At 38.9% G+C, this 18,939-nt stretch overlaps 1 protein-coding gene across 4 annotated transcripts in view; it reads left to right on the top strand.

The window, feature by feature from the left end:
* Positions 1-18,191, top strand: part of gabra1 (gamma-aminobutyric acid type A receptor subunit alpha1) — a 31,678-nt gene extending 13,487 nt beyond the window's left edge. For all 4 annotated transcript variants that reach the window (XM_061055136.1, XM_061055137.1, XM_061055139.1 and 1 more), the window contains exons 8-10: positions 538-690; positions 12,465-12,667; positions 14,055-18,191. In XM_061055136.1, the coding sequence (XP_060911119.1) occupies positions 538-690; positions 12,465-12,667; positions 14,055-14,375 (677 nt within the window). In that variant the 3' untranslated portion in view covers positions 14,376-18,191. The remainder of the gene's footprint in view (positions 1-537; positions 691-12,464; positions 12,668-14,054) is intronic.
* Positions 18,192-18,939: the final 748 nt, after the last annotated feature.

The following is an 18,939-nucleotide window of genomic DNA, read 5'->3' on the forward strand; positions in this document are numbered from 1 at the left end:
ATACTGGCACAAATTAGTGACAGCGTTAAATGGGTGACCTGTTTGCTGTGACGTTGGCTGCAGGCAGAAAGAAATGCTTTAGACAGCTCTATCCCCCGAGCAACGCTTAGCTTTACTTGCAACAAGCCCCAAGTGACTGTATCTACCAGCCTTTATCGAATAAACAATGCTGGAACATAAATAGGTTTTATTATTTGTTTTATTTGTTTTATTTGTTGATGTCTCTGGAAATACTTGAAAATCAACATATTGTTATTGCCGGATTAAATGCAAGTGCTGTTCCTGTTCTTGCATATTCTCTCTGAATGCACTGATGAAATGGAGTATGCCTGGATACAGAGTTTGCTGACAAATTACACCAATAACTCTGCCAATAAATCTCAAATGCAATAAAAGTGAAGGCCAGAAATACAACAAACCATTTAGAGATAAACACTCTATGCTATAGGGAATGGTGCAATAGATCTTCTTGTTTATAAAGTATAAAGTTCAACTGCTCTTTTGTTCCTAAATTCTCCATGTTTTTTTTGCCCGCAGGAGAGTACGTTGTGATGACAACCCACTTCCACCTGAAGCGGAAAATTGGTTACTTTGTGATCCAGACGTATCTCCCCTGCATCATGACAGTCATCCTCTCCCAAGTGTCTTTCTGGCTCAACAGAGAGTCCGTCCCTGCCAGGACTGTGTTTGGTGAGTTATCCGCTATCCCTCCCGTTCTAAACATCTGTGGTTCGAGAAATGAGCCCAGAAAACAGAAGGTTCCAAATCTGTTGTTGGAAAAAAAAAAATCTATTTGGCAGATATGATGACAGGACACCAGGCTTTCACCCGGAACTATGGTGCCGTTGAGCACGACTCTAAAAAACTAACTGGGCTGAAAGTACTACTTAATGGAACAAATATAAAGTACAGCTTCTAAATGTTATGCTCACAAAATTACACCATGTACTTATTTCCCAAAAAAACTGAGTTCCCCCAATAAGAGAAAAGGTTGAGTTATTTATTCAGTAACAGTATTTGAAAAATGCAATGCTTACATTTTCAAAGCCTAAATTCTGCCCAATCTTAAAAAAAAAAAAATAATGAGGCTGCATTTTACTGTGTAGTAATTACTCATTATCGCTTTTCAGTTGGAAATAGTTTTGAAGCTGAGTTTTTCTGTAAATGTCTCTAAGACCACCTGCCTTTCTCTCTGAATAAAAAAAAGATGACAATTTGGATGAATTCGTAGAAATCGTGACACACACAGCCTTTAATCACAATGCTGTCAATCGCCCTGGAGGGCAGCTTCATTTCTTTGCACCAAGATGTGATAATGTTTTTGCTGTCAGTATTTCTGACAGTGTCAATAACACAGCTTAACTGACGACAAGACCTTAGTGTGAGAGACGCTGCTTCAAAGGACGAAGAGAGAGTCTTATTAGGTTTGATTTGAGATTGATGACTGATGGCTTCATACCAGTCAAACAAAAGCAAAGGCTGGATGAGATTCATTGATAGAGATAAAAATCACTAATTCAAAGAAGCTGTTTAACAGTTTGGGAAATGTGCGTATTTGCTCCCTTAAGGAGAGAAAACAATTAGCGTAGCATAGCTTAAAGCCTGGAGGGAGCAGAGACACTCTGGTTCTGTTGTTCAACAACATCTCCCTAAATCACATGTTGTTCAGTATCCATCTCTGAACCCATCTTCTTAAGACGACCTCCTCTTGCATGCGCTGGTTATGGCTAACAATCCAACTTGCAACCTCAGATGTGAAAGATTAGTTGGATTTGATTGACGTTTTCTTCCTCTAATCTCGTATAAATAAACATGGCCGTTGCACCGTTGAACCAGGACTACAAATGTTCAATTTGAAGTCAAAATTATTTTGATACTAAAAACGTTACCCTTCGCTCTATTAATGCATACATCTGTTTATAGAAGCGGAACAAAAGGACGAAAGTCTGCAGCAAATACTTTGTGAACAGTGGAGTGACTTTCTGATGCTCTGCCGGTTGCCTGGCAACCTCGCAGTCTTGACAGAACGATATCAAAGTTCTGCATCAAATTCTCAACGAGGATATCAAATCAACCTGTTTTCCAAATGTCAAACTACTCCTCTGAAGAACATTAAATGTTAAATCCAGTGGTTAAGCGGTTTTATTTTCCTATCTTCTTTTCTGTCCTGTCTCTGCACCAACGAGGTGAACAGGAGCTTTAATCAGTCGTGGCTGGCTGCAGCAGAATTTCAGGCACAGGGCTCAGTGTGAATTCAGATTTACGTGCTCTGAATGTGTTTCTACAAGTGTGTGTGTTTGTGCTTGCCCTATGTGTGTATGTGTGTGTGTGTGTGCGATGAAAGTGTTCATCAGTGTGAGTTTGTGTGTGCACAGATTGGCCCATGTGTGCTGTGTGCATGTGCCTCGGCATGCATATGCGGGTCTTTGTATGTGTGTGTTTTTGTGTGTGTATGTGGTGAGTATATGTCTGTCTGTCACACTAATGTCTTACATAATAGCGCCCAAAAGGAAAGCTCTTGCTAGTCTGCAGCATGCTCGGTAGCAGCAAAGCACAGCAGCAGGCAGAATGTCCTTGAGTTACCTCAGCTTCTACTCTTTCCTATTCTTTTCTCTCTCTCTTTCTCTCTCTCTCTCTCTCGCTCTCTCTCTTCTGTGTCTTCTTCTCATAGATGCCACTGTCTCCCCTGGCCCGCCACTTTAAGAGCTTTCACAAAAAAAAAAAAAAAAAAAAAAAAAAAAAAACATTATACATGCACCAGACTTCACAGCTCTGCAGCAGATTTTCCTACAGTATTTGGTGCCTTCATATGCTTATGTGCATATGTGTGTGTGTGTGTGTGTGCCACAGCTAGCTGGCTACCTGCGGTGCTTGTCACGTGTCCAGGGGAAAATGAGGATGGCCTAGATTAGATTCAAACAAACTATCTAGGGCATGTGTGTATCCCTCATGCTATCATCGCGGGTTCTGCTTCATGAGATTACATGCATGCACACATGTGCACGCACACACGCACGCACGCACGCACAGTTGAATAAACACATGTACATGCTTTTTTTATGGAGACACAGAGCAGCAGAGCATCAAAATATACTAGGTAGGTCATCCTTATGATTAAAATGCATCATCCGAGACAGCAGATGAATGAGCCTGTTCCTCAAAGAGGTTACGGAGTCAATATCGCTGTAAATGAATCATTAAAAAGACATAGCAGACAATCAAGATCATTCAGTGCCTTCTTAATCCTTTGGCTATCATCTAAGTCAAGGATTTATGCTGTATATAAAACCACTGAACATGTGACAAGTGTTGTTAGGATGAAAGAGTACAATGAACCGTCTTCACAAAGAGCTCTTATGATGCTTAGTGCGTCTTTATTGTAGTGAATTATACAATAAACGCAAGCTAAATCAAAAGCTACCTGGTGATATTCAGCCTATATCCAGGAATAATGTGCTGCATGTTCCTGTCAGGCAGAGGTTAATGCTGTCACCGCTTGTAATGTTAGCCGTGTAAAAGGGGGGAAATGTGTCTCAACACCCCGTGTTCCATTTGTCTTGTTTCAACGTTACATTGCAGTCAGTATACAGTGATTATTTTGAAAGCCGGGCTTGTAATTGTGCCGAACGTTCAGTCAGTGGGATGTGATGCAGACAGATGTCAGTTTTTTTTTTTTTTTTTTAAACAGGCAGCCGAGGGCTTGACAGGAGCAGTATCAGACCGCTGTTCAACACAAATAACAGTTGATTTGCTGTAATTCAAATCCCCTTTTACAAAAAAACAACTGAAACGTCACCTTTTTGCTCACAGTCAGAATGATAATTAAAGTATTTTAAACATATTCAATGCTACATATTTAATTCTTCATAATAAGCTGAGGTTAACACAGGATGAGGTAACATGAATATTTCATGTTTTTCTACCTTACTACTTAAACAGATATATCAATAGATTGTTTCCTCCTGAAACATGTTTAGAATAAATAAATGTTTGAAGCAATTATTAATGTAGCTAGCAGAATCCTGGAGTAAATGATAAAATATGATGAATATTTTGTAGGGACATGTATTGTGACTATTAAGGAGCTTATGTGCACAGAGGTTAAATTGTCAAAGGCAGATTACATTTAAATTCTGGTCAGCTTTCCACTCTTTGAGGGGCAGCACTTTTCCGATCTCCTACTGTATGGCAATATTTCCGTTCACCAAGGTTCACCAGTTAAACGAGTTCATCCACTGGTGCAAAACAGGCCAGGTGTGTAAATAAAATGAACGCAGGAAAGACCTTGAAGAAGCCTTTTCCCACCATATAACATGGTATGAAAAAGGATGCATGTGCGGTGAAAATGTTGCACCTCAAGCATTCTTCAGACCAGGCACACAGACTGTGTGAGCCGAGATAGCTGCAGGTGAACATGGACATAAGGTGGACATGTTACATAGAATGATTTCATAGAATGAAAGAGTCATCAAACAATGTTTGCATTATTAGCCAATTTCACCTCCTATCAGTATTTTGCAGTCCACATGCCATCGGTAAAATGTCAACTAAGGAAGTTGCTGCAAATCATTTATGAACTATGAAATGTATCTTTATTTTGACATTTCAATGATCATTTATCTGTTAATGATATTTTTTATTTTGATCTTGAATACATAAGACTTTGTAAATCTAAATGAACTAATGTGTATGGGCACTTGTTGTGCATGAACACAGATTTGATCATGAACTTGTACTGAGTTTAACCCAACATTCCACAGACGTTACAGCTCTTTCCCTAACATTCCTCTCATGCCTGACTAAAGCTGTAAGGAACAATTACCTAAAAAACAGCTTTGGCTTGAAGATAAAATGTCATTATATTAACACATGACCAGCACTACCACTTATTCTTTGTTTAAAACCTGATCTCGGAGAATAAAATAAAAGAAAAAAAGAAAAGCATTTTTATTCAGTGAGAGAGAGGAATCACTTAACCACACAAACACACTTGAGTCATTCGTCCTGCAGACACCTAGTCACAGCTTGGTTTCTCTTTGTTTTCACTTCAGAACAGAAACACCATGTATTATACGTATGATGCACGAAAAATAAACAAACAACAACTGCAACGCCATATACGTGCTGCCGTACCACTACAGGTGTGATCAAGTTTATGTTTCCAACACAGATGTCAAGATCTGACAGAGGAACCCGATTAACATGAACAAATGCAGCGACGAAAACACAGTTTAAATCACACTGGGTCTACGAAGCACGGCCTGGGCACTAAATCTTTTTCCTAAAGCCTGTCCTGTAGATGAATAGGCAATTTAAAAACACAGCAGTGGGTAGAGTTATCTTATTTATCATTGTGCCGATTAAGAGGCTGATTAGTTTATAGCCAGTTTGGTGCAGTGGAAAGCTGTTGGCGATCTATTTATTTGCAGTCTGAATGAAAAACCAAAATGAAACAGGAAATGATGGCGCTGATATGGTTCTCTCTCTCCCCCTCTCTCTCTTTAAGCTGTCAGGCACACAGCAGTGATCAGGAGATTAGCTCGCTTCCTTCTCTCCTCTTTAAGAGTGATATGCTGCCTATTTATTGGTTCTCCCATGGTTCTGCTCATTAAGGAATATCACCCTGTCTTTGTGTGTACTGGAGTTTGGTTTTGTTTGCACAAAAGTGAGCGCATGTACATGGCTCAGCGCTATATGTGTACATGCTGCTTGTGCGCCATATGGAGCTCATCAATTAATGAAAGCCTTCTTATAATGTTGTAGGCAGTGCTACTACTATATACAGTAGATGATTTGTGCTTTTGTGTGTGTGTGTGTGTGTGTGTGTGTGTGTGTGTGTGTGTGTGTGTCTATGTGGCAGGGTTCCCACAGCTGTGATGCTAGCAGAGTCATTTAACTGACCTGCCAATCAGTGTGTCAATTTATTCCTCCATTTATGTAAATGTGAGGTGACGTGGTGCTGCTGACGGTGGTGTGTTTGTGAGTCAGCTACCCCCCCTCCCCTGAGGCTTCAGTTATTGATAAGGCATGAATAAATGAGGAGCTGCCACACGGTGGAGATGGTGATAGACATCCAACAAAGACAGCTGCACTCCTGGGACTGGTTGAGGGGATATAGAAAGTTGTTTGACAACTCCCTACACAACAGTCAGGTTCATTCATCAGCAGGCTTTACGTGTTGTACGACAGTTGCACTCTCTATAATTCATTAAAATATAATTCAGCTCATGTACATGTTTGTTGGAGTCTTTAAAAGACAAAACGTTTACAACAGTTCATTACTATAAGCATGTCAAACTTTATTAATTAATACAATTAACAAAAACAAAACCTGGTTTTATCCGACAGAAAAACAGAAAAACATCTTAATTTAAACTTTTCAGTGCATGTGGGTTATTTAGCATAAGAAACACAAACATTCACTATTGGTGTTTTATGAGTCTTTTCAAAGGTCGGTAACACTTCATATTAAGGTCACCATATTCACGATTAGCTAGTTGCTCATTTGATGCTAATCAATAGCATACTAGCTTATTAGCCATTATTAAGAGCAAGTACCTTATTCTACATGATGCTACCAGGCTATTAACTAAGAGTTTATCCTCAATGCCCTCTTAAGTACTGCTTGTTGGTAGTAAGTTAGGAAATTGTTGTACATGAATTATGATCTTTACATGCTTTGCTCAGTATGGCTCTAATATTATAGTCCACATACATACATACATATACACCACAAGAAAAGTTCTTCTCCCTTAATAACTGTCATTAAGCATTGTCTATTCTCATGAAACAAAGCACAAAACCTTGAGTCTCAGTCATGTCTTTGTATCTCAGAATATTTTCTGCATTCTAAAGTGAGGTCTTGTTCATAAAATATAAAGTGTTACCGAAAAGCCTTCTTTATCCTGGAGCCTTGAGCATAACAACAGTTTGCATCTTTGTGAATGCCAATGACCAGTTTGTAAAACAATTCATTAACAGATACTTTATGGGAAAGCTCTCTTTAGCAGCTGGCCAGATTACAGCATAAAGTCAAAGCATGCATTCCTTGAGAGAGCCGGCGTCCCACTTCACTGTGTCCCTTTGACCTCGTCCTACATTTTGATTGTCATGTTTGATTGGTTGCCTGCTCACTCATAGCACTATCAGAGGCAAATTTGACCGAGAGAGAGTGAGTGAGAGAGAGAGAGAGAGAGACAGAGATGGATAGAGAGAGAGCAACCATTTTCCTGAGGGCTCGCTCTCCCCCACAGAGATTTTAGGAGTGTGGTTTGGCTCTACTACACTGGCTGAGAAGCACATTTTACACACTGGCTTCAGATTGGTCAGATTAGTTGACACCTGTCGTTCAAGGGGTTGTCGATCAAATGCCAAAACTGGAACAAACAGAGCAATCAATAAATTGTCTGGGAAATCAACAATAATAAGGGATGACTTTGCACGTTCTGCTGAGAAATTGTTTGACCTTAAGTGACAAACAAGGTTTAACTCACGGAGCACGTGAATTTATTTTAAGCCGTTCCTGGAGCAATTCATTTTCTCACCTGCATCTTCATTCAGTTATAGTCGATCACTTAAACTCCATCCGACGGATTGCCCTGAAAGATATTAAATCAAATTTCTATAAGCTTTACCTTGCTCTGTCAGAAAACAGATTAACCGAGAGGACATTATCTGCCCACATATTCTCCAAAAAAATGAGCATCTTCGCTCCGTTTGTCCACATGCATACTCATATCAAATTGCCCTTGCCCCAGGGAGAAGTGATGGAGCACCCCACCTTGAAATAACCTTCCACAATTTGCTAATTATCAATGTTAATCTCTAATTTACTTTCCCCAAATTTGCTTTCTCTGTATCTTCACAGTTTTTTTCCCCCTATGTGTGCGAGTCTGCCAACAGAGGAGAAAACCCTGTTAGCAGATATATATCATATAAATCAAGTGTCACTGCTTGTGCACACTGGGCTAAATTGAGTAGAAGGGAGTCTAAAGAATTGAGTTACACCACTATTAATCCGGTTAGAACTTTTCAGATCAGTGACTTTGGTCATTAAGAGCCTTCAAAGCCTTAAGTCTATTAGTTACAACATGTCAAATGAAGTCATTTAAAAACAGCTCTCAAGCCATGTTCTAATGAATCAACTTACTGGTGTTCTAAATGACTCCTAAGTAAGACTATCATTAAACAGACACAAGGGGGGATCTTCTTCCTGGGGTGGAAACGGCACAATTACAAACACACACACACACACACATAACTGTTGTAGAGACACACACACAGCCTCCAAACACATCAGTGAGAGCAAGCAACAAAGCTAACCAACATTGCGGCATTCAACATTTTTATCACCAAATGTTTTTCTCTCCTTCATTTTTCTCTGGCGATTTTTCTGAGACGTTGGAGGAGTTGGAAGACCTGTTTCCATGGCAACAGAGCTTGTCAAACACAGTCATAGTATATATGATTCCAAGCATTGAGGCACTTTCTTTTGGTGAGATCTTGTGTAATACCCAGTGGTGCTGCTTTCGCCCACCTCCACAAAATTAACTAATGTACTGGCATAAAAAAACAAAAAACCTGACAGATTGACACCACTCTAGCCATCCACCTTTCCATACCTGCCTTTATCCCTTCTATATGCTGCACCCCACATATCTCTAGTTACACATTAAAGTCTTCATCTTCCCCCCACCCATGTAAATTGAAGTTATGTAGTTCTTCCTCATGACAGATATCCCTTTGAGCACTTATTCCTCCTTCTTTACTTCATCTAATGCCCGTCGCTCTCATTACAGAAGCAATGGGTGTGAGGTGCTGTGCTCTTTTCTGCATCAGCACCTGCTGAAGCCATAAAAACACATGATTTGCTGGCAAAGTCACTTTGCACTGGCTGTTTTCCAATGCAGAATGTTCATAGGCCGTGACACTTTACTTTTATAGAGTCTACAAGACACTGTTCTCAAACCTAAATATGACTTCAAATGTGGCACCAAACTGCTGCTTTCAGTCAATGTATGAGGTATTCCACAACGGAAGTTTGGATGAAACGTATATACAGCGCTAACAGCGGTAACCTACAATTCAAAGTTATCTTTTTCCCCTTTCCCTATAACCTTTACCAATTATTTATATAAACATAAACAGTGCTACATTGATCATTCCTAAAACATGGTCTGGACAAATACTTTATCTTAATTAGCTGCATGGTGTCTAGATTTACAGACAATTATACAGTGGTACTGGTGACACCACATGATAATCAATCTGAAGTAATGCGCTGCTACTTATCAGAAACAGCATAGAAACAGTCAAAGCCTCCCTTAACCAGGTATTTGTCAAACCATCTGGATTACTAGAACAACAGAGTTGTACCTTCATAAAAATAATAAATATATACATATAGACCTATATTTTTTTTTTTCAGTTGCAAAACAATTGAAAACATACATTTGTGGACTTTTTTTTATGTAGAAAGTGTCTGCGGTATAAGTGGTATAATGGACTTCAAGTTGTCCATTATCAGGAGTAATGGACACTTAGGAAGCAGTTGTTCTCAAAGTTTCAGTGTTGTCCAGAATTTCTAAATTCCTGATGATGGAGATCTTGTCTGACATCATCTCTTACCTAATTTGGCTTCAGCACATAGAGAATATGAAACAGAACAGAATGTGAAACATTTTTTGTTACCCCTCCAGCTTCTGATTTTGTTATGTGTGTGGGTTGGTTTTTTGTCCTTGACGGAGCACAATTGACAAATATGGTCGGTTAACATTTGCAGCTAAGCTTAATATGAACGTCTTGTGACATGTTTTTGAAAAAAATGCTTCATGCTGTCACCCCACCCCTACCCCAAAAATGTCATTTAGCTAATAGAAATTAGCTGAGTGGAGCTAAAAGGGTCGGGGAATCTGGTATGAATATGTGACTAAGCATCACTTGATATTTTCATATCTCCTGCCGCCATGCATTCCCATAACAATATAACAAACCATTCAATGCCCTACTTAGCAGAGGGAGCAGTGCTAAACATGGTCATGTGTGGGTTTTTAAGCATCAAATATACACTGACTGTAGCATAAAAATACTTCAGATTTCAGTGTATTGAAGTATGGCAAACACTTTTCCTCTTCTTCCTTCCTTTGGACTTCTCAAATTGGAATCGATAATTACTACTTTTTATTTGTTTTTGTACTTTCGAGTTTTGCTCATGCCAGTTGTCATTACACAACGTGTCAGAGTGAGATAGGTGTTCATTTTTATTATTCCTGCATGTCTTTTGAATTATTCGTTTTCTTCTTCTTCAAACAAATGATCTATCTGGAACATTTGATAAAGGACGTGCTGTGAAAACCTTAGAAAAAAATGAATTAATGGATGAATTATACAGAATAAATAAGGTTGACCTATTTGTTGTTCCCTTTGCTGTGATAATGAACACAACACATGTTTGAGCATGCAGCTTGTGTACCTACAGTGCAAATCTTATACATCTATCAGAGGTGTCTTCAGTTACAGATAATGATCATTTATTTGGCTTTGACTAATGAGAACATGATAATCATCCTTTATGCTTCATGTCACAGAGCCCAGTCATCTATGCCAAAAGCATGTGAAAAAGGAGAGTGGGAGGAATCAGTGATTCATCGTTTAGCACTTTATCAGGAGTGAGGAGGAAGAGTAAGAAGAATTTGTAATTCTGAGGGGAAAACATTTTAGGACACATGCACTCAGTACCAGTGAAAGAGTCTCCAAGGAAAGAGATCAAAAGGCTTAAAAAACGTGACTTATTGATGCTTCCCATGGTCATTTCTTAGGAAAATATCGTTGGATCATATGGTGGGAGTGTTTCTTTCTTGCTAATGCAGGTCCCAATTCTTTGAAATATGCCTTAGTCAGACTTGTAAACTTAATATGACACAGTTTTACTAACTGCTTTTGTAGAAATAAATTATTTCTTTTAAAGGCAATTCCCTATAAATCCCAAAGGCAGTGATCCAGTGAGTCACATTAAGTTACGGCACAATCCACAGCATTTGGCAGCTTAATGGGAGGGCTGATTTGTATGTCTAGATTTCAACGGTAACCTAACAGAACTGCTTGTACAACAATGTAGGAGATTTGCTGCATGCCCTGATGGTCACAATTACTGCAAAACGGAGCAACTTTTAAGAGAAGAGAGACCTAAACATTGTCACAATATATACCAAACATAAGAACATTACACTGGTGAAGAGGACAGTGACAAAAAGATCCTCGGTAGCACAGACTGAAAGAGGCTTAGCTGTCAAGTTTTATTGCACAAGGACAAACAATGAGTGGAATTGAATCAGATTTTTTCTGTATTTTGATTAAACATAAGCTTTTCCTTTGATTTCCATTCATATTATCGATATGTTTTATGTCTTCATTGTCCATTTTTATGTATTTCTAATACAGATGGCATTAGATGGCTAATACACAGTCATTTCATGCTGAGAAAATTCTTGACATTAGCTCAGCCTGAAAGAACAATTTCAAAAAGACTTCTCAAGTAGGATCATCATCATGTGAGGTTTAAAAAGAAAGTTTGCTTTGGTTTTTGAGCAGTGGATGCATGTACAAGGGTGCTCTGCTGATCATTTAAACATGGAAGTGGGTCTGTTGGAGTACTGTCTACATGTGTGTCTTCTGCATAAACATGCAGCACCACATGTGTGCGGGGAGGTCATCTATGCATATTTTATCATTCCTGCAAGAGCCAGCTGTTCATCACCTCCTCCGTCATAAAAAGCTCAGGCTGAATTTGTGGACTGTTTGCTGCTTGGGCTGATGTTTTTTGGTGTGTAAACATCTGCAGTAGCCTGTTCTGTGATGAGCACCGCATCGTTAGATATGCTCTGACCCAGTTCTTCTCCCTCTCCGCACACTGTGTCTCCTTTCAGCTCTCAGCAGCTGCAGTTTAGAGATTTGGTTTTCCAGGGGTTGACATACAGTCCTCCAAAAATGGGTCTCTTCTGTTAATTTCATGCATTGACTGTACTAATTTATGCCTTTTTATTGTTCATTGTATGATAACTGCTTCTGCATTGTTGTGACAGAAATAACATAAATAGAGCATCAGTATTTTTGAAGTGCATTTTCTAGCTGCATCTTTGGGATGAAGTTATCTTTTTGAATGTTTTAAAGACAACATCATCTGCATACAAAGATACTGTAATAGAGCTGAGCTGCTTTCTGGTTTGATTAAATAAATAAATTACCCTTACATAATGAGAGAGAGAGACACACACACACAATGCATACATGCACAAAAAATATAGAAATTGAAGATATTGATGATGGTTACCTACATCATCTGCTTCACAGTGTCTTACATTCCATATTTCCCTTTCAGATTTCATGGTACATACACGGTAGCAGCTGAATTATCTGCCACCCTATTAGAGTTCAAATTTCTGTCTTGTCTGTGTATCTCTCTGCAGGAGTGACCACTGTCCTGACCATGACCACACTCAGTATCAGCGCTAGGAACTCCCTCCCTAAAGTGGCCTACGCCACAGCTATGGATTGGTTCATCGCCGTCTGCTACGCCTTTGTCTTCTCAGCCCTCATTGAGTTTGCCACGGTCAACTATTTCACCAAGAGGGGCTACGCCTGGGACGGTAAAAGTGTGGTGCCAGAGAAGGTAATTTAAGATTTTGTTTAGTTATTCTAGTAGATGCAAGAATTGACAGCAATTTGACAAAATGTGGTTTCCTACAAGAAGAAATGACACATGACTGCCTCAATAATGCCTCCAGTTAAATTATGAACAAAGGACAGGACAGGGAAAGACTGGACACAAATATAAATCTACAAATTATTTATTTGTATTTATGGATCAAAGAGTCATTCAAGAGGAGAGTGAGCACTTAACCTCTAAGAGAGCGAGGCAAAGCAGGAAACACATTTTTTGTTGTTGCCAGCTCATCTCATTGAAAATACAATTTGAGTAACATGACATGAACATTAATAGTTAAGTGTTCATCTTGTGCTTTCTGCTCCACTTGTCTCTCTCTGCTGTAGTTAGCAGATCCACACTCTGTTATAGCCCAGCTGTTTTTGAATTAAAAAGTCCCTCACATTAAGTTTTTTCACCATGATTCTGAATGGAACTGTGAAACAGTCTGTGTAAGAATAATTGGCAAAATCGTCGCGGTACACTTTAAATAAGCTATTATTACTACTCAACAGGCGCGTCTCACCCGTGGGTGTAACACCCACACTTTCACTGAAACGTAATTTCATGCCCCACACTTTTTACCAGTGGAGTCATTGATTAAAACCTATTGGTCAAGTAAGATTTATTAAGCGACAATTAAGCCAATCATAGCTGTTTACACTGTTACAGTTGAAGCACGGTAAAGTTACGTGCATTTGGCAGTAATCCTCCTGTCACTCATCACGGGCTGAGTCAGTGCTCAGAGCTAACAAATGGATACATTCACAACATGTAGCATCCTTCTGAAAGAGAGTTAGTCACCCAAACAGATGTTTTTAAGATATATCCACCTAACAAAATCACGTAAGTGTAAAATGTTTTCCTCTTGGTTGTTATTTTAGCTGTATTTATTTACTCCCGTAACTTTACAATGTAGCGGATGTCCCCTTTGCAGTTTTTCAAAATAAAAGCACGTTATATTTGAAGACCTGAAATAAAGAGACTGAGGCATAAGGCAATAAGAAAAGCAAAATAAAAGCATCACAAAGAGTAGTTTTGAATCTCGTTTTTAGAGCTAACAGGGTTACTCACAATGGATGTTCATAAAGTTAGTGTCTAATTATCTTTTGTAACTTTGTCTTGTTGCATGATGTGTCAGCTAACATTAGTTATTGGACATTAAATGAAACAGAATGTGTTGATTTGCTAGAGGGTGGTAATATACTAGCATTAGAACACCCGCACTTTTAAAATCCCTGCTCCACCCCTGCTACTCAACCCTCACATCAGTAAGCTTTAGAAATAAATTAAAAGGGTCTCTTAAAGCTCTGACCTCTATCCTTTTAATTTTCCCCCCAACAAACAAAACCAGCAAAAGAAGAAGAAGGAGTCCCTCCTGAAGAAGAACAACACCACAGCCTACCCAGCTGCCACTGCTACAGCATTCGCCCCCAATATTGCCAGGGACCCTGGATTGGCCACTATTGCCAAAAGCGCCCCGCCCCCTCCAACTGAGCCCAAGGAGGAGCCAAAGCCCAAGCCTCCAGAGGCCAAGAAGACCTTTAACAGTGTGAGCAAGATAGACAGGATCGCCAGAATAGCCTTCCCACTGCTCTTTGGAACCTTTAACTTGGTCTACTGGGCAACCTACTTGAATAAGAAGCCCAAATTGCAGGGGATGAATCCACACTAATCCATGTTTAATTCCTTTTATTAAATTATAACTGTAATTTTTCTTCTTTTTTTTCATTTTCTTTCTTATTTCTCCTCAAAACAGGTGTTTATTTTCAGACAAACATGGTGTCCATGCTGGTTTGAATTCCCAGTTGTTGCATTGCTTCTATGTTTACCTAAAGTTTGACTTTGAAAAAAACTTAATAGAGAAAAAAAAAAAGAAAGATAAGGAAACCGATTTCTGAAAGGGTGTTGTTCAGGTCTCAGATGATGCTACTAAGAAAATGCTACTATAAATATATAGCCAAGAGAATGCTATTCTACAACTGCACATGGCCCACACTTGTTTAGGGGCTTTTGTTTCTATGTTTGTTTTCCTTTGTTTCAACTTGATTTAAAACATGGAATCACAGACACGGTAAAAAAGGCACTTGTGTATATGCATGGTCAGGGCATCCTATTATTTATGTTTTATTTATTCAAAAATTCAAAGAAAGCTCAGTTCATTTGATATGAGCAGCAAGATGCTACGCTAAGTCTCTGTCAAAATGTCTTCAATTCTCTGTAGGTGTTAGATTAATTATTTCATCCTTAAAAATACTTTAGGGGTTTCTGCAATAGCAATAAAACATGTCTCAGTGGACACACCATTTATTTAGGGTAAAAAAAAAAATCTATCATCTCTGAGCTCAGCATTGAAAATATTCTTAATTTTTTTCACAGCGTTGTAAATATTACCAAGAGTTAGAGATGTCGATATTATGTTGAAGCTTTGCAGAGTGTAACTAAAGGCTATGTTTATTGAGTAAACTCTATTTATTTTTGTTTATGTTTATGTTACATTCTTTTAAAGTATAAACTGGTCTTATTCATGCTTAAGTGACTGTTTCTTGCCACGTTAGCATTCCATTCAAAAGCTGCTCTCACACTGAAGTTCAAATTATTCCAATGTGTGTCTGCGTGTCACACACTGACGGCAACAACAGCAACGACGACAACATATACAACAGTGAAAACTGAGATTGGCTAGCAATGAGTAAGAATGTAAAAAAAAATAATAATCTCGAATCCTGGAGTGCATTTTAAATATATAGTATGAGAACACTCATTATTTACATATTGTGTTGTTTTTATCAACGGTGGGGGCCTCATTCGCCAAAAGCGCCATTTAAAGCAAAGTACGCTTAGCTTCGCTTAAAAAGGGGCGGGGCACAATGAGTCGGGGGAGAAGTGCCTTTTCCATTTTCAGAGTCGAAGCTTTGATTGGCTGCTACTTTGTTGATTGATGGCGCATCTGTGTTTTCCATCCCACTGTGTCCCCAAATCCTTAATTTACCATAGTTCCCTTTTTTCTATTTTTTTTTGGTCAAAAAATTGAGACGTATAACACTCAGAAAGTACCAGCTACACTGCCTTCAGTATCACATGCCCGTTTGGACTCATTTGTTGCTGCTTGTCGGTGAGCAACAGCGAGAGACAGGGACAGAACGAGACTAAGAGAGAGAGAGAGAGAGAGAGAGAGGGGGGACATTGACTTGAAGGGGCACTGTAATCTTGCTTTAGCCGGCGCTGTGTTTCGCACAGAGGACTTGTCTTGTAGTTCTACGATAGTGACGAAGATGAATATATTTTTGTAGCATGATGTCAATCCCTCTTCCGAGATAAAAAAAACAAACCAACAGAACCTAACGCAAATGTGAAAAGAATGCTTTTGTTTGTTTTGTCTTAGACATTGCTTGCTCTTTTTTTTTTCTTTGAACATATTAACACACTTTTAAAGGAAATGCTTCTTCTCTGACGTGGCATGTTGAGGTTTCTGAACAGTCCATTTTAGATTACGTTAATGTAGCAATATTACTTAGCAAGGGCTTATCTTAGGACCTGAACCTGACACTCAGTTTGGGGGAAAATATCCATTGTAGCTTTACATTAACCCATCTCATCCTCGTGGTTTTATTTGTGTACTTTACATGGGAATCCAGGAGCTATTTAGACCAAGAGTCATCACGTCGTGTGTCCATCCTGAGTTCCGAAAACCTTTGGCTCCTATTCCTCGACATTTCTTGCCAGAGAGTGGGGGGTGCATTGTATTGCATTATGAGTTGTGGGCGTGCTTCTTTTGAATATGTTTTACAGGGCACTGAACAGGCCAAAAGGCATCTAGGAAACTTGCAGGATTCTCTGTGTGTTTGTGCGCTGAGGTGAAGAGATCAAGCAAACCCCAGAGGGAAAACGAAAGGGAGGTTGGAGGTTGTTGCTATTGTTATTATTTGCATTATCATTATGAACCTTTTTCCCGTTATGGTGGATGTCTTTGCAAACCTTTGCAAGTCGTCCACTGTAAACAGCCACTTAATCTGCAGGTAGAGGGTCAAGGAACTGTATAGTTCAGGGTGAAGAGTTGTATAAAGATATTTGAATTCTAAACTATTGTATGTATGTTGATTATCATGAAGAAAAACTCTATATACATATGTAAAATACTTAAAGCATACAGTATTTGATTCTATTATTGAAAATATTAGCTAAGATGATGATGAATATTTGTTTGTATTATCAACCTATTGTTATGCATTTTGCACATTTAGCAGAACAATAACATTACATTTATGTAGTCAGCTTCGTGCTATGCAAGGACAGCTTTGAACCACATCATCGACCTTCTCTCCCTGACCATTGTGTTTCAGATTTACAAGCTATTATAAAAAAAAAGAAAAAAGAAAAAAGCTTAGCTTTTATATCAGCTGCGCACACATCAGCGTTATTGTTTTTTTTTTTTTCATTCAAACATGGCTATACAGGGTGTCATCAAAGAAAAAACAGTGGATTATCACTTTTGTTTGCGCTTTGGATTTGTAGGTGGTTGAAGGGAAAATTGCTTTCATTGTTGATTGCACTATTTCTCCAGAGACATGCAATAAAGTGATGGAACGAAGGGAAAAAAAAGGAGCAAAAACTGTAACAAGATCACCTTGTTAACAACATTTCTGTTCAGTTCTTGAGCTTGTTTGTCATTACAAAGATGGAGGCTGGTGAAAATGTACTTTTTTGCTAAATGGATCATTTTGTTTCTGTTCTGCTATCCGAAGCTATATTACAGGGAGCACCAGCTAGTGTTGACTTTGATGGGGGAAAAACAGTGAATTTTGTACACATTTCTGTTGGGAATATCTTTGCTAAGACCCTATCTTGTACATGAAGCAGGATCGAACAAATGCTGTAGACCATTTGCAAATCTTTTTTAAAGCCAGGTCTGGTTTTGCTACATTTACTGCTCCAGAGAGAGAATGTGAAATATGAGGCACAGTGCAATCATGAGCTTCCAACTTTTACCTTCACAGTCATATGCAGAGCGATCATGTAAATATCACATTTGTAGGCACATCACTCATTTTATTTCATGTTTAATGCAAGGTCCATTGCAGTTCTCAGCAGCACTTGCTTTTCAACATTGAGTCTTTTGTTATTCCTAGATACCTACTGGAGTTTTTTCTTGTATTTTTATCAAGCAAAATATGTTCTGATTTTCACTGAAATGTAATAAAAAAAAACTAATTTTCTAAAGCACAAACGTTGATTAGACTACGAGAAATAGAGTGAGACTGTACACATATGGACATACACACTTTCAGACAGACCCACATACCCACACACACACACACACACAGTACACAGGAATGTGTCGGTAGTTCCATGATACTGACAAAGGGTTCTGATGGATGTAGATGAACTGGTGAACCTTCTGTAAATGTTTTTTCTTTCTTTTGGTTATGATATGGCCCTGTAGAATCTGATTCTCTGCATTAGTCTTTAAATAAAAAGAAAACAAATGAAAGTTGTGGCTACACCTCTGTCCTTGTGCTATGAGTCAACAAAACAAAAAGGCCTCTGGAAAGCAGAGAGAAGCGTGTGTCACATTATGTGAAATAAAATGAAAGGATACAAAGAAACAAAGGAGTTGAGTTAAAAGCTGCATTTACACTTCTGTGAATGAAAGTGCCAGATGGGAGAGAGAACTATTGAAGGATTTGAGAGGACCAGAAGGCTTAAGCACGACGTACACTGTACCATTGTATGAAAGTCATTGTGGGATGTCAGCTCAGACTGTAGGACTGAACCGTTTACATCGCACAATCAAAGTTCATGATTTAAGTTCTCACCCTGTACGACCCAATAGTCGGACACGACCTGAGAGGCCACACTGTAGGAGTTAAATCGGGACCGAGCATTCACAGTTATCAATAGAACACTCTCAAAGACAGAGGTTGATGTCAGATCTATGTGTATTTCACTTTACTCATTTGCACCGCCCAAATTCACCCCGGCAAAAATGCTCCCGCTCTCACACACACACACACACACACACACACACACACACACAAACACAAACACACACACAATCTAATAGCAGTTAAATCATAAGAAATTTGCCCCGTGAGCTTAAAGGTCTGTAGATATTTCCTGCCAATGTTTCTTTCATGGTTGGAGGGGGGAGACAGATTTAACAGGGATGCCTGCTGTTGCCATGGTGATCTCGACCCTGTCTGTCACTTTTAGTGCTGACAGAATCAAGAAAAAAAGTC

This window comes from Labrus mixtus, chromosome 14, assembly GCF_963584025.1.
Source record: "Labrus mixtus chromosome 14, fLabMix1.1, whole genome shotgun sequence".
Taxonomy (NCBI): Eukaryota; Metazoa; Chordata; class Actinopteri; order Labriformes; family Labridae; genus Labrus; species Labrus mixtus.